Source organism: Dendrobates tinctorius, unplaced genomic scaffold (genome assembly GCF_039654945.1).
Source record: "Dendrobates tinctorius isolate UK_male_01 unplaced genomic scaffold, ASM3965494v1 ptg000044l, whole genome shotgun sequence".
In the NCBI taxonomy this organism is placed as follows: Eukaryota; Metazoa; Chordata; class Amphibia; order Anura; family Dendrobatidae; genus Dendrobates; species Dendrobates tinctorius.
Genome location: NW_027361712.1, coordinates 19,895,214 through 19,922,810, shown reverse-complemented (window position 1 = coordinate 19,922,810; position 27,597 = coordinate 19,895,214). Strand labels below are relative to the sequence as shown.

The 27,597-nt window shown below is 43.5% G+C and overlaps 1 protein-coding gene across 1 annotated transcript in view; it reads left to right on the top strand.

Moving 5' to 3' along the window:
- Nucleotides 1–16,468, top strand: part of LOC141089107 (myosin-7) — a 62,392-nt gene extending 45,924 nt beyond the window's left edge. The window contains exons 21-38 of the mRNA XM_073575399.1: nt 407–649; nt 729–905; nt 2,178–2,323; nt 2,433–2,523; nt 3,001–3,390; nt 6,794–6,920; nt 7,930–8,048; nt 8,177–8,373; nt 8,463–8,646; nt 8,749–8,914; nt 9,019–9,143; nt 9,537–9,845; nt 10,715–10,918; nt 11,198–11,323; nt 12,439–12,714; nt 12,924–13,019; nt 16,056–16,190; nt 16,355–16,468. Coding sequence (XP_073431500.1) covers nt 407–649; nt 729–905; nt 2,178–2,323; nt 2,433–2,523; nt 3,001–3,390; nt 6,794–6,920; nt 7,930–8,048; nt 8,177–8,373; nt 8,463–8,646; nt 8,749–8,914; nt 9,019–9,143; nt 9,537–9,845; nt 10,715–10,918; nt 11,198–11,323; nt 12,439–12,714; nt 12,924–13,019; nt 16,056–16,190; nt 16,355–16,375 — 3,132 coding nt within the window. The 3' untranslated portion in view covers nt 16,376–16,468. The remainder of the gene's footprint in view (nt 1–406; nt 650–728; nt 906–2,177; nt 2,324–2,432; nt 2,524–3,000; nt 3,391–6,793; nt 6,921–7,929; nt 8,049–8,176; nt 8,374–8,462; nt 8,647–8,748; nt 8,915–9,018; nt 9,144–9,536; nt 9,846–10,714; nt 10,919–11,197; nt 11,324–12,438; nt 12,715–12,923; nt 13,020–16,055; nt 16,191–16,354) is intronic.
- The last annotated feature ends 11,129 nt before the right edge of the window (nt 16,469–27,597 follow it).

The window sequence follows — 27,597 nt, the reverse complement described above, 5'->3', positions numbered from 1 at the left end:
GTAGTAACATCCCTTTGGGTGTGCATCCAGCATTGTCCGTAGCATCTCCTCAGTCATGTGAATCTTGCACGTGAGCAATGTCTTTGCGGCCTGAGCCTCTGGACAGTATACCTGGCTACATTTCATTCAATGTGCAGTGCAATAAAACATGTTTTACACATATGTACATTTGCGTAGGAAACAAGAACATTATTTTAATGCAAAAAAAAGTCTGTAAAGTGTTACGCTGGCAGTGTAATAACATTGTGAGGCCTGACAGGCTCCCTTTAAGGCCTACCCTACACATACCATGCATAGGAGATACATTTGAGTTATAAGAATAGTTAAGAAAGACAGAGGACATGCAAGTATTTAATCATCTGAATTTATTTTATGTGTAAAAATATATGTAACTTTTTAAATGCAGGAGCAAGATAACTTGGCAGATGCCGAGGAGAGATGTGAGCAACTTATTAAAAACAAGATCCATCTGGAAGCTAAACTAAAAGAGCAGACAGAACGGCTGGAAGATGAAGAGGAGATGAATGCAGAACTGACTGCTAAGAAGAGGAAGCTGGAGGACGAGTGTTCTGAGCTCAAGAAGGACATTGATGACCTGGAGCTGACACTAGCCAAAGTAGAAAAGGAGAAACATGCCACAGAAAACAAGGTAAGACATAATTATGTAATACCTGAACAGCTTCATATATCTTATAGACTATTAATTTTTTTAACTCTTTATTTAACAGGTTAAAAATCTAACAGAAGAAATGGCCGGGTTGGATGAAATAATTGCCAAGCTAACAAAGGAAAAAAAGGCTCTCCAAGAGGCTCATCAACAAGCACTGGATGACCTTCAAGCGGAAGAAGACAAAGTCAACGTTCTGACTAAAGCTAAGGCAAAACTGGAGCAACAGGTTGATGATGTAAGTAACGTTTAGGCTTAAAAATATTTAAAAATGTAAATTTTAGAAAAATGTATTTTGATTTAAACCCCTTACTGACATCTGCTGTAAATGCATAGCTCATATTTGGTGCGGGAGCATGGAGTGGGATCAGGGGCTGAGCCTGCACCATACATGACAGATGTTGGCTTTGTTACTCAGCATTTACTTTTAACAGCAGTGATTGGAGCTGAGCTATGATAGCTATTAACCCCTTAAATACCATTGTCAATTTCTGAAAGCAGCATTTATGTAGTCCATCCACCCCACCCATATTGCTATCACTGGGTGTTGATGGGCTGCATGATAGCCAGGGCCTGCTGAAGGCCCCCGTGTCTGCCATGATGGTACTTCTGTGAAGGCCATCCTGTAGTTAAGTTTCATAGGAGGCCGTGATTTTCTCTATATATTGCAATACACTGGTGTTGTAGTATATAGAACAAGTTATCAGATAATTACAGGTTCACAGCCAGTAAAAAAATTTTTTCAAAACTAGAATTTTTTTTTGACTCACCTCACTTTTTTTCCATGAAAAAGAAAGATATTAAAAAAAAGCATATTTGATATTCTCGCTTCTGTAAAAGTCCAAACTATCAAAACGTTAAATGAATTAACGAGTAAGAAAAACAACATAAAACAAAACAAAAATAATCCCTCACTTCTGCAACAAATGCAGCAAAAAAGTGATGAAAACGTATTTACCCTAATATTTACCCTAAAATGGAATCAATAAAATGACAGTCTTCCACACAAAAAAAAAGATCTTCACAAAGCTCAATTAATGGAAAAATAAAAAAGTTGAGAGTATTAGAAAACGGCAATGCAAGCTAAATTATTATTATTATTTATAAAAATTCATGAATTTGTTATCACCATTAAAATAAAAAGAAACTGTATAAGTTTGGTATTTCGGTAATCGTACTGATGTGAAAAATTATATTGTCCGGTCATTTATATCACACAATGAATGTCGTAAAAGAGAAAAACAAAAAACAATGGAGGAATTGCCTTTCTTTTATATTAATTCATCAAATTGAGAGTTGTAGAGTGTGCTAAAAAACAAAGTAATGTTAAATAAGTGATGTCATTCAAAACTGCAACTCGTCCTCCAAAAAAATAAGCCCTTTGATGGCTATGTAGAAGAAAGATAAAAAAGTTATGGTTCTTGAAAGAAGGAGATGAAAAAGCAAAATTCTACAAATGAGAATTGGTTGCGGTGACAAAGTTTTAATGCTTACTTTGTAATCTGTACAGCTTGAAGGGTCTTTGGAGCAGGAAAAGAAAATTCGAATGGACCTAGAAAGAGTAAAAAGAAAGCTTGAAGGGGATTTCAAATTGTCACAGGAAAGTGTGATGGACCTTGAAAATGACAAACAACAGCTAGAAGAAAAGTTGAAGAAGTGAGTGATTAATTAAATAAATACATGTAGCAATATAGCATGGAAACATTCATAAACTCGGAAAGTTTTTTTGTGGCACTAATAAAAAACTGCTTTCTACTCGTATTAGGAAAGACTTTGAGATGAGCCAGCTCAATACAAGAATTGAAGATGAACAGAATATAGGTGCTCAGCTCCAAAAAAAGTTGAAGGAACTTCAGGTATCTTTAAAATTGACTTAAAAGGTTTGTTTGGTGAAAACAAGTTATCGTCTATCCATATGATAAGTGAAAAATTATTGATCCATGGAGGTCCAAAAACTGTGACCCGCAGTGATCACACAACAGGTACCTTTTATCCCTGTTCAAATAGAGTAGCAGTGCCCATGGTCGACCTGCACTGAATTAAATGCCTTTGGGGCTGCCAAATGTTGCGTTCTGCTTTTTTTGGCAGCTTCATATAGAATGAATAGAATGGTGTTTAGGCTTTCAACATGCTGCTCCATTTTGTAACAGGGTTAAAATAAATCCCGTCAAGGATGCAAATTCTCTATTCTGCTGATCGGTGCTGGTCTCAGTGGTTGGATACCCACCAATGAGGAAGACAACCTAAGGGACAACCTTTTTAAGTTGTACATATTCTAAGCCACACTAAAAATTAATAAAATAATGAAACTCTATTTAAACTACTTTAACTAGGCCCGTATTGAGGAGCTGGAGGAGGAACTGGAAGCAGAGAGAACTGCAAGGGCTAAGGTGGAGAAGCTTCGCTCTGACCTGTCCAGAGAGTTGGAGGAAATCAGTGAACGTTTAGAAGAAGCTGGAGGAGCCACCTCAGTGCAACTTGAACTTAACAAGAAGCGAGAGGCAGAGTTCCTGAAACTCAGGAGAGATCTAGAGGAATCCACTTTGCAATCAGAGGCCACCGCTGCTACGCTAAGAAAGAAGCATGCGGACTCGGTGGCTGAGCTCAGTGAGCAGATTGACAACCTGCAAAGGGTAAAACAGAAACTGGAAAAGGAGAAGAGTGAGCTTAAACTTGAGCTAGATGATGTAGCATCCAACATGGAACAAATGGTGAAAGGCAAGGTGAGAGAAGAATTTTATCAATGTCCTCCCCTATTATGTTAGTTTAGAGAAATGCTATGCTGATGCGCATAAGTAGAAATATTGTCAGCTAGTAAGGTCAGTACGTGGCAAATAAAGAATGAACTATGATTATAGTGCTATTTACCACATATACAGGGATATAGAGTAACTCTAAACAGTTAGTAACTAGGCAGATTAACATTCAAACAAAGATAACAATAAGGAAGTCTTTATCTAACGTCAATGTTCTGTTCACAACGGTGGTGTGCCTAGTCGTGGGAGCCATCACGTAAGTTCTCTCTCTGCAAATCTGACCCTAGCAGGGGTTACCGAATTTTCCCGCCAGGCCATAAGTCTCTCTCTGACGGAGTCTATCAAAGCCCCGTTGAGCCTCCCACATACCAACAAGCCCCCTCCCAACCTGAGACCCTAATCCCAGCCAATCCTGATACTGTAGGGAATAGCTGGAAGTGACAGCCCTTCTCACATGCACTGTTCCTCCGCAGTCGCAGTTGTGTCCCGCTTGTTGTAGTATCCTGTCGGGTCTTCCGGGCTTGACCTTCAACGGAAGTCTCTTAGGATTGGACCAGAGTAGACCAGACCTTGGCTCTTAACAGGCGACGTCTGGTCTCTTGAGTTTTACTAGCGTGGGGCACGGATTCTGGTCCCATTTAGCATAGTTGAAACTCTGAGCCTCCTGTGCGGAATCCGAGCCTTGTCAGGCCATGGCCAATGCCTTAATGTTGCAGACTTTCTGCTGAGGCCTCTTACGCTGGCCTCAGTGATATCCCTGGAGCGCGTCTGCTCCACTTTCTTCTCTGGCGCCAAATCTGCCTGCAGGCGCGCAGGGCTTTTATATCAAGGAAGTCCTTCCTGTAGGTCACCTGATAAGATCCAGCACACGAAGTCGCTCCCTCTTAAAATCTTCCAGCACAATTTGGTTCTGCTTGATTTCGCATGGCCAGCAGATGGCAGTCTCTCCTCATTAATGGTACATTCTGCAAGGGCTCTTCAGGGATTTCACCACTTCTTATTACAACACTATGGATTGTATGAATGTGTTAGGCCGGGGGTGTAGTTGCAGCTGCCGCTCTGTATACTTAGAGCAATGACTGCCCGCATGACTGAAAATGGAACGCTGCCGGGGAGAATAAAGTTATTCTCCCCTCAACGTTGGGCTAAGTACAGGAATTGTGCAGGTTACTAGCGCTATTAACCTACAGATTAACCCCATATTTGCAGTTTAATAGCATTTTCTCTGGTGACAGGTATTATTAACCTACAGATTAACCCCATATTTGCAGGTTAATAGCATTTTTTCTGGTGACAGGTATTATTAACCTACAGATTAACCCCATATTTGCAGGTTAATAGCATTTTTTCTGGTGACAGATTCCCTTTAAGGCTAAGGTCACACCAGTGTATATTTTCCCATCCAAGAGAATCGGGTTCATTATGCTAATCACACTCTGATTAAACTGTCATCAAAGTTTGATAAGAGTGTGATCATAGTGCGTAGACTACAGTGTGATTCGATTGTGATCATGGTTTCTGTAAAACTTGTATCAATTTATTAATTGAATTGTAGTTATTCACCGATATCCCTGTTTGTATGCATAAAGGTACTGTCACACTTAGCGATGTACCAGCAATATGACGCGGTCAGGATCGCTGGTACATCGCTAAGTGGTCGCTAGTGAGCTGCCACACAGGCAGATCTCACCAGCGACATCGCTGGGGACGGGGATCGCTACTTACCTGTCACACCAGGCGATCCTGCGTCCTCCCGCCTGGCTCCACGCTCGTCGCTCCACAGGAAGCGCCGCTGGAAGCTGACGACGAGGAACAGTCCAGGACGTTTTCGCGCGATCAGCGATAACCAGCGGGGGAGCGGGTCGTAGGTAAGTATCACACACAGCGATGTCGCTAGCAATATCGCTATAACGTCACAAGTTATAGTGATATTGCTAGCGATATCTCTTAGTGTGACTTGCCCTTTACTCCAGTGGCCATTCCCTATATGTGCAAGCAGAATAATCTGTCAATTAGTGGGTAGGACTGCACACAACACCAGGGATTTCAATGAATAAAATGCAATTTAAGCTAGGTGCACATGAGATTATTTTTTGTCATCTGAGAAAATCTGATTAATTATATAAATGACACTCTGATCATACTCTAATTAGAGTTTGATCAGAGTGTCAGCATAGTGTGATGCGATTCTCTTGTATGAGAAGATGGAAAAAAAAATTCTCCATCTTCTCCATTCTGTAAGTCCGTGGAAATCAGACTGCACTCAGATGTCATCATAGTGCAGTCCTATGTTTTCCACTGACTCACTGACTTGCATGGCTGAGTCCAATCCTATCAGATCCAACTTGGGCATGCTGCAATTTTTTAACTTATTATTATCATAGATCATGCAAACTGCCAATATGGGAGAATGTCACTGAATTCTGAGTTCACCACATGATGCATGGAGAATCAGCTGTAATGGAGTAATAAGTAGCAATTCTATATAGTGATGTGACTTCTTGGTGTCCTCAGAATTTTACAGTATTAGTGCAGATGCAGACGACTGTCTATTCTCCTATCTGAGAGAATCCGACCGATTATGCAAATTACACTCTGATCAAACTCTGACCAGAATGTGATCACAGGGTGAGTATAGTGCAATCCGATTCTCTCGGATGAGAAGACAGAGAACAAGATTTCTCCTTTTTTTCCATTCGGTCAGTTTGCGGAAATCGGACTGCACACAGATGTCATCTGAGTGCAGTCCAATGTTTCCCACACACTCTTTGCTTTGCAGGGCTGAGTGTGATCCGAATATGAGATCAAACTTGGGCTTGCAGCAATTGCTTTGCTTGGACTGTCCAAGGAAAAAAATCGGGCATGTGCACGGTCCCATGTATTGGTCCAAGTGCGATCCGATGTTTTTTTGGATTGCATTTGTACCAAAATTATGGTCATGTGCACAGGCTCTTAGCCTGACAAGTTTAGTGCATATATAACATGTAAAACAACCCAAAGGTGTGTGACAAATTGGCATTTTGGGAATTCTAATTCTAAGGTGAATATAGCTCATTACATACGATAGCTATTGGCCAAACAAGCTGTCTGTCCAACAGCTATTTCTCTTGACCACCCCATACACATGCGACAAGCGTGCCGGAGTTCTGACTAGCCATCTCTGGCTTATATTCCCCATGAACAAAACTCTGGACATTGAAATTCAACTGCCTCCATACACAATACTGTTAAAATCAGCGGGTTTGGCCGACATTAATCGAATGTTTGTAGCCATCTTTAGACAACCTTTAGCCTACAATAAATGTCATGTAGTTGTTAGTGATCAATTGATTACAATTGCACTTCTGAAAATCCTCCTTTTCACCTGCAGGCTAACCTAGAGAAGTTATGCCGTACTTTAGAAGACCAAGTAAATGAGTATCGAACAAAGTCTGATGAGTCCCAAAGAAATGTCAATGATCTGTCCACGCAGCGGGCCAAATTGCAGACTGAGACTGGTATGCACCACATTCATTTTTTGGAATTACTCATTGGCATCTGCCTCATTTACCACTAGCGAATTCATGTAATTTATACTGATTAATCAATGCCAACCATATAGTTTCTGGAAACAGGAAAATGAGACGTTTATCACTTCTACTTCCATTGTAATGGCCACAATGGTGACGTGCAATGGAAGTATGAATGAATATAAGTTTAGAAGTGCTGAAACCAGGTCTCTGCTATCTGTCTGTACCAGACAGTGAGAAGGGAGGCGTTTCTGGGTAGGAGAAATGACAGCTACAGAATATATTTTCTATGGAAAATGTCATCTAAGGAAGCAAAGAAAGCTAGCAATGGCATACTAAATAAATGTACTGTTTATGTATAAATATACAGATCGTCCAGGTATGTGTACATTAATTTGAAACAGGTAAATGGGTCGTAAAGAATTAGGCCACATTCACATGTTCAGTATTTGGTCAGTTTTTTACCTCTATATCTGTAAGCCAAAACCAGGAGTGGGACAGTCTGAGGAAAAGTATAATAGAAACACGTCACCACTTCTGGATTTATCACCCACTCCTGGTACTGGCTTACAGATACTGAGGTAATAAACTGACCAAATACTCCAATGTGAACATGGCCTTAGAAACACATGGCTGCCTTATTGTGCCTGGTTTTACAACTCAGCACTGTTGAAGTGAGTAAGACAGATCAGCAATACCACACACAAACTGTGTACAGATGTGATGCCGTTTTCAGAAGAAAGCATTTGTGTTTTTCTAATACTGGATAATTCCTTTAAGGAACCTTTGGGTCATTTAATTCTGCTTCAATTCAGCTCTATCTGATTGATTGAGAACATCAGTGCAATATCGTTCATGCTCTCGGCCTTGATTCCATGCAGGCATATATTTTGTATATACCGTACTTGGCTTAATTTTTCTCTTACATAGCACTAAATGGAATAAATCCTATAGCATATAAATCTTCGTGGACTAAAGCCTCCCATTACTTCTATAGGGGAGCTATCTCGCCGACTGGATGAAAAAGAGTCACTGGTTGCACAGTTAACCCGTGGTAAGCAGACCTACACTCAACAGCTGGAGGATCTGAAGCGACAACTAGAGGAAGAATCCAAGGTGTGCGTTTTACAATACTTAAAAAGTCATAGTCGGACTGGGATAAATGGAAAAAAAATCGAAAAGACTGCAATATTTGCTCTGCCTTGCTAACTACAATTTTTTTTCTCCCCTTACATTCCTATTAGTCTAAAAATGCACTAGCCCACGCCCTGCAGTCAGCTCGCCATGACTGTGATCTTCTGCGAGAACAGTACGAAGAGGAGCAGGAAGCCAAAGCAGAGCTACAAAGAAATCTTTCAAAAGCCAACTCAGAGGTGGCCCAGTGGAGGACCAAATATGAGACAGATGCTATACAAAGGACAGAAGAATTAGAGGAGGCCAAGTATGCTACCATTCAAAAATGTCCATCTGAAGGACGTGCATTGCCTTTTTGAATCAAAAGTTATCAATCTTAAATCTGATTCCCTATAGGAAGAAATTAGCCCAACGGCTGCAGGAGTCAGAAGAGGCTGTAGAAGCTGTAAATGCCAAATGTTCTTCCTTGGAAAAGACCAAGCATCGTCTGCAAAATGAAATTGAGGATCTTATGGTAGACCTAGAGAGGTCCAATGCTGCAGCTGCCGCGTTGGATAAGAAGCAGAGAAACTTTGATAAAGTAAATTGGCTGGGGAGTGGCGCCTATCTGGTATAGGGATAGAATCTGGCTACAGAAGATGGAAATTATGACTAGTTACATAATATTTATTTGTTCATGCAGATCCTTAATGAATGGAAACAAAAATTTGAGGAATCTCAGACAGAATTAGAGTCATCACAGAAAGAAGCCCGTTCTCTTAGCACAGAACTTTTCAAATTAAAGAATGCTTATGAAGAGTCTCTAGAACATTTGGAGACTTTTAAAAGGGAGAATAAGAATCTACAAGGTAATATGAGCCTATATCAAATAAAGTTGGCATACGAGGAATACAAGGGTTGGGTTGTGCTATAAAGTGGCAATAATTATTTGTTTTATATCTTTTAATCACAGAGGAAATTTCCGACCTCACGGAACAGCTAGGTGAGAGTGGGAAAAGCATCCATGAGTTGGAGAAGATACGAAAGCAACTGGAGCAGGAGAAAGTAGAAATACAATCTGCTCTGGAAGAAGCAGAGGTGAGAACTCTCAGATGGATCAAAGGAAGGTCACATTTTTAGTGATAAAGATTAAGGCTATGGTTCCTCAAGAGATTAAAGGGCATGCTAGAGTCAAAGGAGTGTTTGAAAACTGGAGTGTGCCTCCATGCACCTTACCAGAAATCGTACTCCATTCAGTGGAGTAAAATTTCTGGCGTAAGGTACTGCTTAGCTCTGCCCACTTTGTAAATATGGTCTCAATACTTCAAAAGTTGCTAAATTGTGGCGCACCCTCAAAATTTTGTGACTTATCAAAGTGTTTTACGCCGATATTTGGCAAAAACACTTTGATGAACCGGGGCCTAAGTTCTCAAATGTGAAAGTGGAAAAACATATTTAAATTAGGTCTGTTTTCCTTGTAAATTCTCTTAGGCTTCCCTGGAACATGAGGAGGGTAAAATTTTGCGTATCCAGTTGGAACTTCATCAAGTAAAGGCTGATTTTGAGCGCAAGTTGGCCGAAAAGGATGAGGAGATGGAGCAGGCTAAGAGAAATCACCAAAGAGTAGTGGATTCACTGCAGACATCATTAGAAGCTGAAACCAGGAGCCGTAATGAAGCATTGAGAATAAAGAAGAAAATGGAAGGAGATCTGAATGAGATGGAGGTTCATCTTAGCCAAGCTAATCGTGTAGCCGTTGAAGCACAGAAGCAAGTCAAGAGCTTGCAAGGCTACCTGAAGGTTTGGTGACTTTTGGAATATTTCACCTCCTGTTTGCTTTTCAAATTTATACAATGTCTTTTGAAGAATCAAAAAATAATGATATAATCTAGACGAGTAACCTAAGAGTGTATTTCTAAGTTGCGTTTTTGCACCATTTTTCCTGCGTTTTTCGCTGCACATTTTGCCTCGAAAAAACAAAGCATTTTACTGTATCAGCAAGGTGAATGAGATGACTGAAATTTCATTCACATGCTGCTTATTTCTTTTCTTGCAGATTTGAAGCAGTTTCTTATCTGCAGCATGTAAATTCTTTCAGCATTTTTGCAGCGTTTTTCACCAATTCAAATAAATGGGGGAAAAAACGCATCAAAAAACGCACGCTAAAACGCATGTATTTCACGCCTTTTTATCCTCCCAACAGATAGAAATGTCTGCTGCAAATACTTAATCTCAATGGTGTGTGCACATGTTGCGGATTCTGCGGCGAATTTGCAGCGGATTTGGCCCTGCGGATCCACAGCAGTTTCTGCTGCGTTGTACAGTACAATTTTAGTCTATGTAAAAAGAAAAACGCAGTGCACACGGTGCAGATTTTTCCGCGGGGATGTGCTGCAGATTTAAATCCGCAGCATGTCACTTCTTTGTGAGGATTCCGCAGCGGTTTAGCACCTGCTCCATGACAGGTGTCAAACCGCAGGGGAAAACCGCAGACTAAGCCGCAGTAAATCTGCAGATAAACTGCAGGTCATTTGACCTGTGGATTTAGACATCTGCACAGAAAAATCTGCAGCAGAATCCGCAACGTGTGCACACACCTTAATAATTCTAAGCTTCTTATTGAAGTTTATTTTTCCACTTGAAATCCTAAATTGTTGGTACTCTTTCAGGATTCTCAGATCCACCTGGATGACACTTTGAGGGCGTGTGAAGAATTAAAGGAAAATATTGCACATGTTGAGAGGAGAAACACACTGCTCCAGGCAGAACTGGAGGAACTGCGATCTCTGCTGGAACAGACGGAGAGAGGACGCAAGCTGGCAGAGCAGGAGTTAATAGAAACTAGTGAGAGAGTCCAACTTCTACACTCACAGGTCAGAAGATGAATGTCTGAAACGCCATATACTTAATCAGTGTCATCTTCTCTCGATTTCGCTTCCCAGAATAGGATGTCCTACAGCACTTCTTTCAGCTCCAAATATAGTCGCCCAGTTACTTCTATAAATGGATTGTTCCATTGCCTTTTGTCTTCCTAACAATAGTCTCCCCTTTGCTCTACCAACATTTAGAAAATGTAGTGGTCAGTGAGTTCTCATTTAATTTGTTCAATGTGACCTTCAAATATCTAATTACCTACTTAACTTCTCAAACAGAACACTAGCCTAATCAACCAGAAGAAGAAGATGGAGTCTGATCTTTCCCAGCTGCAGACAGAGGTTGAGGAAGCAGTCCAGGAATGTCGCAACGCCGAGGAAAAGGCTAAAAAAGCAATCACGGATGTACGTAGAAAATTTTTTTTTCCTTTTTGGATCTCCATGTATCTGGTGGATATGTATTTGGAAAGGTCATAATACAGTAACTTTAATATGCATAGGCTAAAGAAAAGATGATATATATATACGGTATATGTATGTAAAGTGGAAGCAGAATATACACATGCAAAGTTTCTTCCATTAATATTTCTTTTTTTTTTGTTTTCATTAATTAATTTTAAACACTAATTTAATTAAAGGTGTATTCTCATCTCCAAGATCCCATCCCAATATGTAGCAGGAATAATAATAATAATATTAGAAAATACCTCCAATTAGAAATGTAGTATAGTTCTTCTGATAAATTATGTCATTTATTCCATATCCAGGTTATTGCAGGAGCTTAGATATCCATGGTTATAACCACTCTTACGGTCCTGTTTCACATAGCGACGCACCAGCGATCCTGACAACGATACTACCTGGTAGGGATCGCTGGTGCATCGCTAAATGGTCGCTAGTAAGCTGCCAAACAGGCAGATCTCTTCAACGATGCCCCAGCATGCCCAACAACGATGCGAACTGGTAAGGATCGCTGGTGCGTTGTCACACAGCAGCCATTCTGAACGATTCCAGCCTGCGTCTCTGAGTTCTGCGACGCCAACGAGGTCGCTCGTTGGCGTCAAACACAGCAATGCATGCTGGCCAGTGGGACGCCGACAATGAAAAAACGGCCCAGGACATTCGAGCATGATCAGCGATATCCAGCGGGGGGGCCGGTCGCCGCTATGTGTCACATGTAGCGAGATCGCTGTTGCGTCATAAAATCGGTGACGCATTAGCGATCTCGCTAGCGATCTCGCTATGTGAGACGGGGCCTTTAGAGTGACAGTTAATTTGCTGTTAGTGGTCATAACCATGGATACCTTAGCTACTGCAATGCCTGCAAATGGGGCAAGCAACTTAGCGAATCAGAAGAACTACAGTACATTTCTAATTGGAGGTATTAGCTAATATTATTATTATTACAACTACTATATATTGGGATAAGATCCTGGAGCTGGGAATACCCCTTTAATGTACTTTACCATTAGCATACATTTACATGACTAGATACCTTTTACATAATGTCACCATCACAGGCGGCCATGATGGCGGAGGAATTAAAGAAAGAGCAGGACACCAGTGCTCACTTAGAAAGAATGAAGAAGAACATGGAGCAAACAATCAAGGATCTCCAACAGCGCCTGGATGAGGCTGAGCAGATTGCCATGAAGGGTGGTAAGAAGCAGCTGCAGAAACTGGAGGCTCGAGTCCGGGAACTGGATAATGAGCTGGAGGCTGAGCAGAAGCGCAATGCAGAGTCTGTGAAGGGCATGAGGAAGTACGAGAGACGCCTTAAAGAGCTCACTTACCAGGTAAGGAGTAAAGTTACAGCAAATATTTAAGTGGTTTTATAGATTAGTGATTATGTATGAAACACTTAAAACTTTTTTTTGCACAAAATAATAATGTTATGGTGCTTTTTTCTTTAGGAATGCTCTACTTATGCATCATTCATCTCTTGATCTTCATCTTATTCAGCTGTCAGTGACACCTATGTGTCTCACATCCTTTTTATCTGTAGAATGAAGAGGACAAAAAGAACTTGGCTCGTCTGCAGGACCTGGTTGATAAGCTGCAACTAAAAGTAAAGGCTTACAAGAGACAAGCAGAAGAAGCTGTAAGTACCTGTCATGATTTTCCTAACTTCTTATCCTCCCTCACATTATTCTTTGCTATTCCAGCAGCATATAAAGTGGCAGAACTGGATTACGCAATTCAGGAAATCAATAATAAAAAAAAGTTCATTAAGTATATCGTTATAGTCTTACGGATGAAACAATCCTTAAACAGCCAGTGTGCAGTGAATGTTCATTTGGTGCGCCGATTGTTCACAGCCAAACTGTGTAGCCTGGCTGGTCAATATAAATGAGTGCAAACAGTAATAACGAGCTACAATAATGATGTAGCATGTTCTGCATGTGCTTTTAAATGGGTTGTCTGGTCCGAAGCTAGCAATTACTAGGCTTGTGAAATATCACATGGTGCGCACTGCACGCTGTGAAGTTTCTCTGGTGCCGGAAGCGGGCAGTCATGTGACCGCAAGTATGCGATATGCATGCACCCTGCCATATTCTGACTAGACTGTTTTCGGCCTTGCTTTATAGATTTGCATTGAGTAAGACAACACCCATGTGGCCAATAGTATGCATATCAGATACGGTCATATGACCGCAGCAGTGAATCCTGACTGCACACAGTACGCGCGATGTGATTTTTCACAAGTCTGCAGTCACATACAGTGACTGTACATGTGAAGCTTAAGAATGAACAACCCCTTTCATGATTGCTACCTATTTAGTTTGTGGGGCAGATTTATAAAAACATTCTAAAAAAACGTATTCTTCAAAGTGATTACTTCATAATTCTGATGTAAACCTCTTTGAAAAGTTGCTAAATTTTTGTGTAACACAAAGTTTTTTTTTATTGTTAAAATTATTTTTATAACACAACAGAACAAAACAACAACTCGACCATGAAAGGGACCCAGTGCCTCTTCTATCCCCCCCAACAACATGTCACCCTTTTAAACATAACATTTTAAGATAAATATTTCACAGTTCTGTGCACAGCAGATTATAAGCCTTGCAATATGAATAATCACTATCATAACGATATTAATGGGGAATCCAGATCTTATTTTGGCACATTTATATATGCGGCTAAAGTTGCCCAATATGGACTAGAGCACATATCATGTATTTAAGATGAATCTACATAAATAAAAATAGACCTAGTTGAAATCTTTGCAGTTCTCTAGATGCTTGGCCGGAGCCATCAATCCTTCTCTAGATGCTTGGCCGTAGCCATCAATCCATGGAGCCCATATTTTTTCAATATTGGAGATGGCCTTCCTTTTCAAATATATACCGTACTTTGTTCCAGATTTAATAGCCATTTAATTTTATTCATAAATTTTGTTACTGTGGGCGCCTGCTCTGATAACCAATGCTGGACTATCAGTTTCCTGGCCATGTATAACATGTGTGCCAACGCTATTTTGCCTTGTTCGTCAGTGCTCTTCTATATATCCCAGCATACATTCTAATGGTGAGGGATCTGTATCGACTGACTATGTTCTATTAATGATCGCTATTAGAGTTGAGCGAAGCAGGTCGGTCAGATTCAAAAGTCGGGTTTCATGAAACAAAACCCGACCACAGTGTGAAGTTGGCCATGCGGTCGGCGACCCAAGCATCAAAGTCGAGTTTCGCCGAATGCTTGCACGTGACTTTTTTCAGCCAATGAGAGAAGCGTAGCGGGAGCGTAGCTGGAGTGGGAGTGGGAGAGAGAGAGGGAGAGGGAGAAGAGAGAGAGAGAGCTTTTGCCGCCTCTGGGGTTAAAATTCATGCCAGGTGTGTTTACAGTACTCCACTCACTGCCGACTTTTCTCCCCATTGACTTGCTTTGGGTTTCGTGTTTCACGACTTTTCCCTATAGTCGGGCGATTTCGTTCGACTCGACTTTTGAGAAAGTCGGGTTTCATGAAACCCGACTCGACCCTAAAAAAGGCAAAGTCGCTCATCTCTAATCGCTATTACATCCCTCCAGAAAGTATCTAAATCGGAGCATGTCCACATCATGTGAAGCATGTTAGCTGAGGATATTTTACATCTAGAACATAGGGGGTCTGGTCAAAACCCTATATTGTGGAGAAATTGGGGTGTTCTATATGACTGGTGAAAATCTATGGGACTCACTCAAAGACAACTGTGGATTTCTTTCCAGTATTTCAAACCACAGCCCCTCTTCAATAGGGCCTATGCCCTCTCATTTTTTTTGACCGTATGGGATTTTTTGTGTAACACAAAGTTAGACAAACATTTTGTGGCTTTTGGTGATTTCATGACAGTTTTGTCCAGCTCTGTTTAAATGGGTAGAGCTGAGGCAGGATGGGGGCGTGATGTATAATGCATGACGAGCTGTTGGGTTCCTTAGACCAGAAATCTTACTGGAGTACATATTTTGGCAAAGCGCATGGAGGCACACACCACTTGTCACACACGCCTGATTTGTGGGCCTCTTAATGAATCAGGTGCGTCTAACTACAACATGCTTGCTCCCTCATCAACATTGGTGTGACCGACGCCACTCTTGACAATTGGAGCAAATGTATCTTTCATTTTCCAAGAGCAGAATACAAAATGTAAGTTCCGCTAATTGGTTGCTATGGGAACAAAGACTTTTAGATTGGACAGGTTTTATAGCTATCCCCCTATGTATCTTTGTTTAGAACCCTACACAGAGATCACACATAACATTTGTTCCAAATATAATACATGTCAGATAGTAGTCTAAATTCTTCCCATGAAACTAATTTTCAAACATACATCCTACATTCAGATGGTACGCTCTTGCTCATGGTCTTTGACCAATTGGAGCAGAGGGGCGTGGAAAAGGCAACGCTGAAGCATGCCTATCGAGGTCTGAGCCATCACAATAGATGCTGTGTGACAAGGTCCCAACGACAGCCGAGGTCGTTATATGGATCGCTGTATCGTTGCTACGTCGTTGAGTAGATCTGCCTGTTTGGCAGCTTACTAGACAAAATGTAGCGATGCACCAGCGATCCTTACCAGGTCGTATCGTTGTCGGGATCGCTGGAGCGTTGCTATATGTAACGGGACCCTAAGCCACACTTTTTTGTCATTCTCAGGAGGAACAATCAAATACAAACTTGTCCAAGTTCCGTAAGGTCCAGCATGAACTGGATGAAGCTGAGGAACGAGCAGACATTGCAGAATCTCAAGTCAACAAACTGAGAGCAAAAAGTCGAGATGTTGGCCCTAAGGTTAATATGGGTGTAATATGGGTGTTATATGGCTGTAAATGAAGGACTGCAAAAAGTATCAGAGAAAATGGATTGCTACAAACAGTAAATGTTATCACTAGGGCAAAATCAGCTGATGTGTATGGCCATGTTCTAACCAATTTTCTGTTTCCTTCTTTTTCCAGAAGCCACTAAATGAGGAGTAATCCCAGCAAAAATGTTTACTACTGCATAATACAGTGTCCAAGACCCTGTACTTTATAATCTATTCCTGGTTGTAGAATAAATAATTCAAGATACCTGTTGTCCCTTTTTATTTAAGTCTTGTCAGAGTAAGAATATGATCATACATTGCCTAAAAATTACACCACTGAACGGGTCTAAAAATGAGCCCTAAAATCCATAATGAAATAAGCATGTGTTACATGCAGACAGGGCCGGACTGGGACTAAAATTCAGCCCTGGCATTTGAAGTTACACAGGCCCACTAGTCACATGGTGACTATATAATATCTTTGTACAGTTGTAGTTTACAAGAAGTGAGAGGAGATTAACACAACTATATAACATGTAGTCACAGCTGTGCCCAGGATTTCAGCTCAGTCCTATTTATTGCTTTTAGGTACAGTACTCCTCCCAAAGCGCTGTCCCCTTTTGTATGCATGATTACAGAATTCCTGGCAGAACTGCTCTCTATTGGGCAACCAGACCCCCTGGTCATAGCCGCCCCTATCATACCTCCCAACTTTTGAAGAAGGGAAAGACGGACAAAGACCGCGGCGCGCGCAGCGCGCCGCTGTAAATTTTGGCCACGCCCAACCACACCCATTTCACAACTAGTCACACCCATGTCCACACCTAATCGCACCCATTTAGCACTGCTGATCACACTGACTGGTACTGAGGGCACAGTGGCTGGCATTATGGGCACACTGACTGGCACTAAGGAAGAGAGAAAACAGAGAGAGAGAGAAAAAAGAAAACAGAGAGAGCGAGAAAGAAAGGGGAAAGAAAGAAAGAACAGTGAGAGACAGAGAAAGAACAGAGAGAGAAAGAAAGAGGAGAAAGAAAGAACAGAGAGAGACAGAGAAAGAACAGAGAGAGAAAGAAAGAAGTAAAGAAAAGAAAGAAAGAACAGAGAGAAAGAGAGGAAAGAAAAAGAAAGAAAGAGGGGAAGAAAGAACAGAGAGAGAAATAAGAAAGATTAGAGAGAGAAAGAAAGAACAGAGAGAGAATGAAAGAACAGAGAAAGAAAGAAAAAGAGAGAAAGAAATAAAGAAAGATTCTACAAAGATACTATAGCAGCCCGGCTCCCATTGTAGTGCCCGCAGTCTTTGTCCGTCTTTCCCTTCTTCAAAAGTTGGGAGGTATGATAGGGGCGGCTATGACCAGGGGGTCTGGTTGCCCAATAGAGAGCAGTTCTGCCAGGAATTCTGTAATCATGCATACAAAAGGGGACAGCGCTTTGGGAGGAGTACTGTACCTAAAAGCAATAAATAGGACTGAGCTGAAATCCTGGGCACAGCTGTGACTACATGTTATATAGTTGTGTTAATCTCCTCTCACTTCTTGTAAACTACAACTGTACAAAGATATTATATAGTCACCATGTGACTAGTGGGCCTGTGTAACTTCAAATGCCAGGGCTGAATTTTAGTCCCAGTCCGGCCCTGCTTGCAGACGGTAGAGGCAAGGCTGAGCGCACAGGACCTGTGATGAGGTCACAGGAGGGGCGGAGTCAGGGGTGATATGATCGGGGGTCTGGACAAAGGCTCCTGATCATGTGACCCCCCTGACTCCTCCCCTCCTGTGATCTCATGACAGGTCCTGCGAACAGAGCGAGCAGGCAAGCGAGTGCGACGCTGTGAGTGGCTGCGGGGGGGGAGGGGGTCTCATGCTACGGCGAGGATGGGGTGCGTGGGGGTGCGTGGGGGTGCGTGGGGGGGCGTGGCGGCTTATCTCCCTGCAGTGCGGGAGGAACTTGAATCTATCACCGCCGTGCCCACAGAGGGCCGGCGGCAGGAGCAACAGTGGCCGCAGCAGCTGGCAAGCGGCCAGATGTTCGGGCGCTGCCGCCGTGACAGTGGCCCAGCGGGAAAATGCCCAGTTGGTTATATTGCCAATCCGGGCCTGCATGCAGATTTTGTTGTTGGATTCATATCATAAATTAGCTCTGGATTTACTCAATGCAGTGCAATAAATTAATTTGACATTGAAAATATAATGATAAAGCATGATGCAGATTTGAACATCTGCAGAATGCTGATAATCTACAGTTACATTTTTTTTACGCTGTGAGTCCTTTCTGTAATTGAAGTTTTTAACTGCGGATTTTGCAACAACAATCCTGTAAAAATTCTACAATGTGTGAATTCAACCTAAAGGCCCTTTTACATTTAGCGAGGCACCAGCGATCCGACCCGGATCGCTGGTGCATCGCTAAATGATCGCTAGTGAGCTTTCACACAGAAAGATCTCACAGCGATGCAGCAGCGATACAGCGGACGATACTTACCTTTCACACACAGCGATCCTGACGTCCTCCCGCCCGCCTCCACGCGTCGCTCGTCGTCACAGCAGGAAGCCCCAGCAGGAAGCTGACGACGAAAAATGGAGCCGGACATTCTCGCGCGATCAGCGATAGCCAGCGGGGGAGCCGGTCGGAGGTAAGTAGCACACATAGCGATATCGCTATAACGTCACAAAATTGGTGACGTTATAGCGCTATCGCTAGCGATATCGCTATGTGTAAAACCCCCTTAAATCATACAATAGATGGTATCTTCCTTCCTTGCTTCTGTCTGTACATTATCTACCTGAACCTCTTCGGCTATTGCAAAACACAAAACTAGAACTCCCAGATTGGATATTTCAAGTTGATGCCCTTACAAGCCAAGCATAATTCCACAGTCAAAAAAACGCTGCAATAAAACACATAAAAAACGCAGCGAAACAACAAACCGAAAAAGTGGCGTTTTAAATGCAATGGTTTTCACTGCCAAGAGATCAGGTTTTGGCTGCAGATTTTTAAAACTGCAGCAAAAATGCTGAGTGTGAACGTAGCCTTACACTGGTTCTGGAGGTGTGAAGAATGCACACACATGGTTAAGAAGGATGTATTTAATGAAATATACAATGGTATATGTAATAATTTAGGCTAGAATAAGCTGTGAAACAATATTACCCATTTTATTTACTACTACCTTGTGGTTACTAGAGAAAGAAAAATGAAACAAGCAAAAAATTTATTTTGGGATACAGCTGTTTATTCTGTAGCCAACACTATTTGGAAAGCTTATCCACGTACTTGTCCTTGTATTGTTGGGGCCACTTCTGGGGACAAGGTGCTGCTTAATATGGGCTCTGGACAAGGATTACTTTCCAATTTGGCAATGCATTAAGGCCGCCATATTGAGCAAGATTTTCAGTTTAGTGATTGGGCGAAGAAACAAGATCAATTTTCCCATCACTGGATTTACTACATTTACCCCTGAAACCTTGGAAAAAGTAACTACGGTATATTAATAACAATGTACTGTAGGTAATAATACTATTGTAAAATTAATTTAAACACAAACTTACTGTATAAAAAAGACAAAATACTGTAAGTCTAACTGTGAGAGGGTCAATAAAAGTAGAAAATGGTGTATGCCGCATGATAGACAGTGGCAGTAGGAAGCCCCAGTGCCAGAGCAGGATATGTAACGTATAATATAGCATTATATTATTAGATTAATATTAGGCAAACTATTGCACTCCCTCCAAAAATGTATGCCCCAGTTCTTATACTAGTTAGATAGTCTGCGAAGAAATGAAGATTTCAGACATTTACCCTGACTTACAGTTAGGTCCATATATATTTGGACAGAGACAACATTTTTCTAATTTTGGTTCTAGACATTACCACAATGAATTTTAAACAAAACAAAGCCAAAGCAACCCAGGAGTTTATTAAAGCAAAGAAGTGGAATATTCTTGAATGGCCAAGTCAGTCACCTGATCTCAACCCAATTGAGCATGCATTTCACTTGTTAAAGACTAAACTTCAGACAGAAAGGCCCACAAACAAACAGCAACTGAAAACCACCGCAGTGAAGGCCTGGCAGAGCATCAAAAAGTAGGAAACACAGCGTCTGGTGATGTCCATGAGTTCAAGACTTCAGGCAGTCATTGCCAACAAAGGGTTTTCAATCAAGTACTAGAAATGAACATTTTATTTACAATTATTTAATCTGTCCAATTACTTTTGGTCCCTTTAAAAACAGGGTGGCACATGTTAAGGAGCTGAAACTCCTTAACCCTTCATCCAATTTTATTGTGGATACCCTCAAATGAAAGCTGAAAGTCTGAACTTCAACTGCATCTGAATTGTTTTGTTTAAAATTCATTGTGGTAATGTCTAGAACCAAAATTAGAAAAATGTTGTCTCTGTCCAAATATATATGGACCTAACTGTATTCTAGAGTGGTTCTAACAAGAAGACAGCATGAAATCTGTCCTTTATGACCTAGGGTGTAATGTGGTCATACGACTAGGAAATCATAAATGTAAATGTAAGTGTGATGAGATATCCTGTACAATTTACTTTCTACAATCGATGTGTAATAATAGCATTCATCAGATCTCAACAGGGTAAAATACACCCAGAAATCTAATAAAACCTGCCACCAGCAGATGGCGATAGTGAATTGTCCCACTCTGCTCTTGCTACAAAATTCTTCCTGGTATTTTCTCCTGTGTTATTTTATTGCACGTGTGCTACTGCCACATGTGACAATGTATAAAATGCAGATGACTGATGTTCAAACAAGTATTCAATATGGTATTGTAAATATAGACATGAACAATAGAATTCAATGGGACCACATTTATATAGTGAATCAACCAAAATAGGAAAGAAATATATCTTTGTACCGTGTTAGGCTAGCTTCACACTAGCGCATAGCAGAGCTGCGGAGGGATGCAAACTTCCTCTGAGAAGCTCCGCCCATTGCCGCACCTCCGGTCAGCTCCGCCTACGTCTGCATGCAGCCTGGATACCTATCTTTAACATTGGCTACGCAGGCTGTGCGGATGTATGCGGATGCGTCCGAATGCGTCATTTTGACGATGCGGTGACCCACGTCGAACGCAACATTCTGGAGTTTGTTGCGGTCACCGCATCGTTAAAACGACGCATGGGGAAGCATCAGCATACATGCGCATGGCCTGCGCACCCAGTGTTAAAGATAGGTACACAGGCCGCATGCAGACGTAGGCAGAGCTGCCTGGAGGAGGTGTGGCAGTGCGTGGAGCTTCACGGAGGAAGTCCGCATCCCTCCGCAGCTCTGCCATACGCCAGTGTGAAACTGGCCTTAGCCAGTAGATAGAAAAATATTTAGAATTGAGAGTCCTCAGTGGTTGATACCTTTTAATGGCTAACTGAAAAGATGGTAACAAATTGCAAGCTTTCGAGACTACTCAGGTCTCTTCATCAGGCATTGACTAATACAAAAGCTGAAGAATCACATATTTATACACAAGACAGCACATAAATAATGCAATAGAAAAGACAAGTGATGTGAAGCAGAATTGTCATTATGGGAGAGGGATAAACCGTTATGGCCATAAATATTGGAATAGTTCATAGATAAGGAGTGAAAATATTATTGTCCTCTGATTGGGGTCTGGTTCTGTGTTGTGATGCCCCCACAAGGTCTGAGGAGAAAATTCCTTAATTGGTGTAAAAAGACATAAATCTATGCGACACATTCATTCCGGCAATGACTGTGTCAAAGGGTTGTCATAAGTTTATACTCCCAGACTCTACTGTTTCTCTGAGACTTGAAGTTACCTTTTGATACCAGTAATTTCATGTCTATGGTGCTGTGATCAGGGAAAGAAAAATGTTTGACCACGGGTAGATACATTCTTTTTTTTTTTTATTGTGTGGCGATGATAATTCATCCTTGTTCTAAGCTTTTGCCCTGTCTCCCCTACCTACAGACCACCAGCTGGACATTTAGTACAAATAATAAAGTACACCACATTAGACGTGATGCAGCTGAAAATGCCTGGGATCTTGTAGTCCTGATGTGATTGGGGATCTTCATCTTGTCCGTGGTCATTATAAATGGATAGGTTTTACATTTTTTCTGGTTGCAAGAAAGGTTCCTGCAGCTGTTGGAAAGGACAGGGAGCTTCTGACAATGATGCTTCTTAAATTTGGGGGCTGCCTAAAACACAGTAGTGGGAAGTCTGGAAATATGGATTGTAATCGGGCATCTTTTTGTAGTAAAGGTTGTAATTTCCGTGCAGCTCCACTTAGCACCTCCAGATTTGAATTGTAGGTGACGACTAGAAGCACCCGGTTATTTTCTTCTTTAGCTTTGTAATGTAGGAGATGATTTCTTGATATTCTGGTGGCTCTTGTAATTTGGCTTTCAATTGTTCTTGGATGGTAGCCCTGATTCAAAAAGGTCTTTCTGAGGCAACCAAGGTGTTCATCTCTATCCATGGGGTTGGAACATATACGATTGTATCTGATGGCTTGGCTGTAGACAATAGAGTTTTTTATGTGTTTTGGATGGAAACTATCCCATTTAAGGTATGTTGGGCAGTCGATTGGCTTCTGATTCAGGGATGTCTCTTTCATTGTTCTGTAGCTTAATGATGGTGTCCAAAAAGTTAATTTCGGTACAGGAGTAATGGAGTGTCAAGTTGATAGTGGGATGAAATTGATTAAACTGTTCATGGAACGTCTTTAGCTGTGGCTCATACTCCGTCCAGATGATTAAAATATTATCAATGTAGCAGTAGTAGGCCAGAGGCCTGATGGGACATGAGGAGAAAAAGTCACTTTCAAGCTTGACCATGAAAAGATTTGCATACTGTGGAGCCATTTTACTTCTCATTGCTGTGCCAGTCTCCTGTAGATAGATCCTTTTGTCAAATTCAAAGTAATTGTTGGTGAGGATGAATTTTGTAAGTTTCACCACAGAATCAGCATCAATCCCTGTGTTTACCATGAAGACTTTGCAGGCATTTAATCCATCCTAGTGTGGGATATTAGAGTACAAAGATTCCACAGCTATGGTGGCCAGGATGATTCCTTCTCGTAGAGGTAGGGCCGTGTTTAGAGTTTATGCTGCCCTAGGCACTTTTAGTGCTGCCTCCCCCCATTGGTGAGTATGACTAAGGCCGGGGTCAGACATTCGAAAAACTTGTAAGAGTCTCGCATGTCAACACCCGGCACTGCCGCCGGCACTCGGACAGGAGCGTGCGGCTGCATGTATTTCGCGCATGTCTGACCCTGGCCTTATGCAGGCACACTATCAGCAGTGATTTAGGCTACTATCACAATAGTGATTTTTGCCATTCGCGGCAGATCCGGCAGTTTTTTCGCATCTGCTATGTAACGGATCACTTACAGCAACTCTGCGTTCGGCCTCATTCACTCCCTATGGGACTTGCGGACATGTGCCACACTTGCGATTTTGCAGCGATCTGGCAAATGCAGTACATGCAGCAACGGGAAAAAAAAAGCTGCTAGCAGTGTTATTTTGTCTCACCGCAAGTGTGCAACATGTCCGCAAGTCCCATAGGGAATGAATGAGGCCAAAAGGAGACACATTATAGAGGTTGTCAGTGAAGAAAAAGGACAGGGCTGCCACTAGGAATTTCGAGGCCCCAAACTGGCAAAATTTTCGGGGCCAGCATACAGTATATACACGTGAACGGACCAGATCCATATTTCCAGATACAGAATAACGGGTACAGTCTGAATGCTCCCCTCAATGCGAGTGTGTGGAGTTTTATTTTTGCATGTCAAGGCAAGGCTCAGGCAGTAAAGGGTTAACCAGAGGGGTGTGGCGGTGTGGTACTCGCAGGACGCAGTGACGAGGCGCGAGACGGTTTGGTGCTTTTAGTATTAATGTTTATAGGCCTAGAGGTAACTGACCTCAGTTGTAGCCTGACCAACCAAAGGGGTAACAAGAATTGCCCTCGCAGGGGCTCTATACAAGCAAACACAAACGGGGTAGAACACGACTACGTCCGGCAACAGCCGGTCACTATAGGGCCGCGGTATGGCCGACTACGAGTCCTTAATTATATAGTCAACTTAGCCGTCCAGACGTCCCTCGCCATCCGGGAAGGTGGTCTTTTAGCGTAGCAGTCACTGGGCCCAGTTGCTGAAGCGTTGACAAAGTCTTCGAGCGCTCCGGCGCTCTGATGACACTGGAGCACCACTGGCCCTGGACGGATGGGCCGCAGCCCCCGGACAGGGGCAAGCGGCAGCGATGTGGGGTGGCGAGGGGCAGGCCTCCTGCGCAGCTAACCGCTGCGACGGGGAATCCACGGCGGGCAACGGCCCCGCCCTTGCCGCGGACCGGAGGGGGACAGTGGTGGCCGCCGGCGGCACTGGACTTGCCGAGGCCACGGGTAAGAGCAGGGCGGCCGCGGGTGGCGGGAGACAGGCCGCGGGCTGGAGTGAGGCGGCAACGGCCGCGAGCGACCGCTGGCAGGCCACAGCAGAGGGCAGGGGCGAGGCGGCAGCGGCCGCCAGCTGAGGTGAGGCGGCAGCGGCCGCGAGCAGAAGCGGGGCAGCGGCGTTTGGACGGTCGTCTGGGCGCCGTCCCTCTGATGTCCTTGAGGAACGTCTCCCCTGGCTCTGATAAGTCGCTCCCACGGTCTCCTGCTGCTTCTGTCCCAGTCTGCTGACTCACGGTGACTAGCGTTCCCCGCCCCTCTTATACTGGCTCCTCCCCCAGCCCATCTGTCCATCTCAACGGTCTGTCCATGAACTCTGTCCCCCGGGAACAGTTTCCCCCGGAACCTAGGTGATGGTCCCCTTGGTTCCAGCCCGGACACTCGGCGGGGGCCCTTCTTCCCACAGCGGTACTACATAAATAATGGAGGCGGGGGGGAGGCGAGCTGTGGGTCTGTGCATTATGTATACACCTGAGCACATGGTGACACTACACACCCCGGCTCTGCTACATTCCTGCGCCAGCCACACAAATAAATGGTCAATGTCACTTCATGTAGATAAATGTACTCCATTCCTATCACCCACACTACACCACTATCCCTCATACCCAGCTCTGCTACTCCGTTCCTATCACCCACACTACACCACTATCCCTCATACCCAGCTCTGCTGCTCCGCTCCTATCACCCACACTACACCACTATCCATCATACCCAGCTCTGCTACTCCGCTCCTATCACCCTCACAACACCGCTAACCATCATACCAGCTCTGCTACTCCGCTCCTATCACCCTCACTACACCGCTATTCGTCATACCCAGCTCTGCTACTCCGCTCCTATCACCCTCACTACACCGCTATTCGTCATACCCAGCTCTGCTACTCCACTATCACCCACACCTCACCACTATCCATCATACCCAGCTCTGCTACTCTACTCCTATCACCCACACTACACAACTATCCATCATACCCAGCTCTCCTACTCCACTCCTATCACCCTCACTACATCGCTAACCATCATACCAGCTCTGCTACTCTGCTCCTATCACCCACACTACACCACTATCCATCATACCCAGCTCTGCTACTCCGCTCCTATCACCCTCTCTACACCGCTAACCATCATACCCAGCCCTACTACTCCGCTCCTATCACCCACACTACACCACTATCCATCATACCCAGCCCTCCTCCAACACACCCACCTTGCCTTGCCTGCCACACCATCTACCTCTTCTTAAGCCCCCGTTACACACTGCGATATCGCTAGCAATATCGCTGTAAAGTCACCGATTTTGTGACGTTGCAGCAATATTGCTAGCGATATCGCTGCATGTGATACTTACCTCCGACCCGCTCCCCCGCTGGTAATCGCTGATCGCGCGAGAAGCTGCTGGATCATTCCTCGTCGGTCACTTCCTGCGGCGCTTCCTGCTGTGACGACGAGCGACGCGTGGAGCCGGGCGGGAGGACGCAGGATCGCTGCGTCTGACAGGTAAGTAACGATCCCCGTCCCCAGCGATGTCGCTAGTGAGATCTGCCTGAGTGGCAGCTCAGTAGCGACCACCTAGCGATGCACCAGCGATCCTGACTGCGTCATATCGCTAGTCTGGATCGCTGGTGCATCGCTAGGTGTAACGGTACCCTTAGCAATGGAAGGAGCTGCCGGGCCTTCAACTCATTGGCAGTCACGTCTGCCGGGCCCGGCCTGCAGGTATCAGAGGACCTCAGCCTGCACTGAGAACAAGCAGACACTTCCGTGTTGTGTGGAGGAGGGGAGAGGTCACAGCGAGGGCACTCTGTGGCTTCACATCAGGCAGCGTAAAAGGCCGTTACTAAGCAACAGCAGAACGCCACAGTGTCCAGCGCTCACGATCCTCGCTTCTGGATTCACCTGCCAGGGAAGGAGGAGGGGCAGATCGTCACCTGGGACTCCTGCATCAGCCTGAAGACTGGGGTGATTGGGCGGGCCGGCCCCGACTTTAAAAAAAAAAACCTTGCCCAGGTGCCGCCCCCCCCCCCGCATCTTCCCGCCCTAGGCACATGTCCTCAAGTGCCTAGTGGCAAATATGGCCCTGCGTAGAAGACCTATTGATGCTAGTTTATTCAGTTGGTTAATTGTGTCCTGAATGTAGCTGGGTGTATCCTTTACCAGAGGTTTAAGAATACCCTCTACCCATCCAGGTACCTTCTCAGTAAGGGTGCCAACTAGTGATGAGCGAGTATACTCGTTGCTCGGGTTTTCCCGAGCATACTCGGATGATCTCCGAGTATATTGGCGCACTCGGAGATTTAGTGTTTGTCAAAGCAGCTGCATGATTTGCAGCTGCTAGACAGCCTGAATACATGTGTGGAATTCCTAACAAAGGGGCAATCCCCACATGTATTCAGCCTGTCTAGCAGCCACAAATCATGCAGCTGCGTCGACCAACACAAAATCTCCGAGTACACCAAAATACTTGGAGACCACCCAAGCATGCTCTGGAAAACCGAGTAACGAGTATACTTGCTCATCACTAGTAATGAGCAAACATGCTCAGATAAAGTGTTATCCAAGCATGCTCGGGCGCTAACCAAGTGTCTTCGGCATGCTCGAAAAATATGTTCAAGGCCAAGCGGCTGTATGTCTCACGGCTATTCGACAGCTTAACAAACAGGCAATCCCTGCATGTGTTGCGGCTGCTGAAAAGCCCCGAGACACTGCAGTCACGGGAACTCGAACATATTATTCGAGCAAGCCGAAGATACTCTATTACCACATAGAACACAAAACAAAGATCCTGGAATAAAAAAGTAAAAAAAGTAAAAAAATATATTGCATGAAGGTAGTAATAATAGTAATAATAAGGGTATTTAGTTAACATAATTTTGTTCAAAATAATGTAGAAGCCATCCCGCCACGTCACGGCAACCCTTGTGGGACAGTCCTAACTCTTGTATTTAAAACCTTTCCA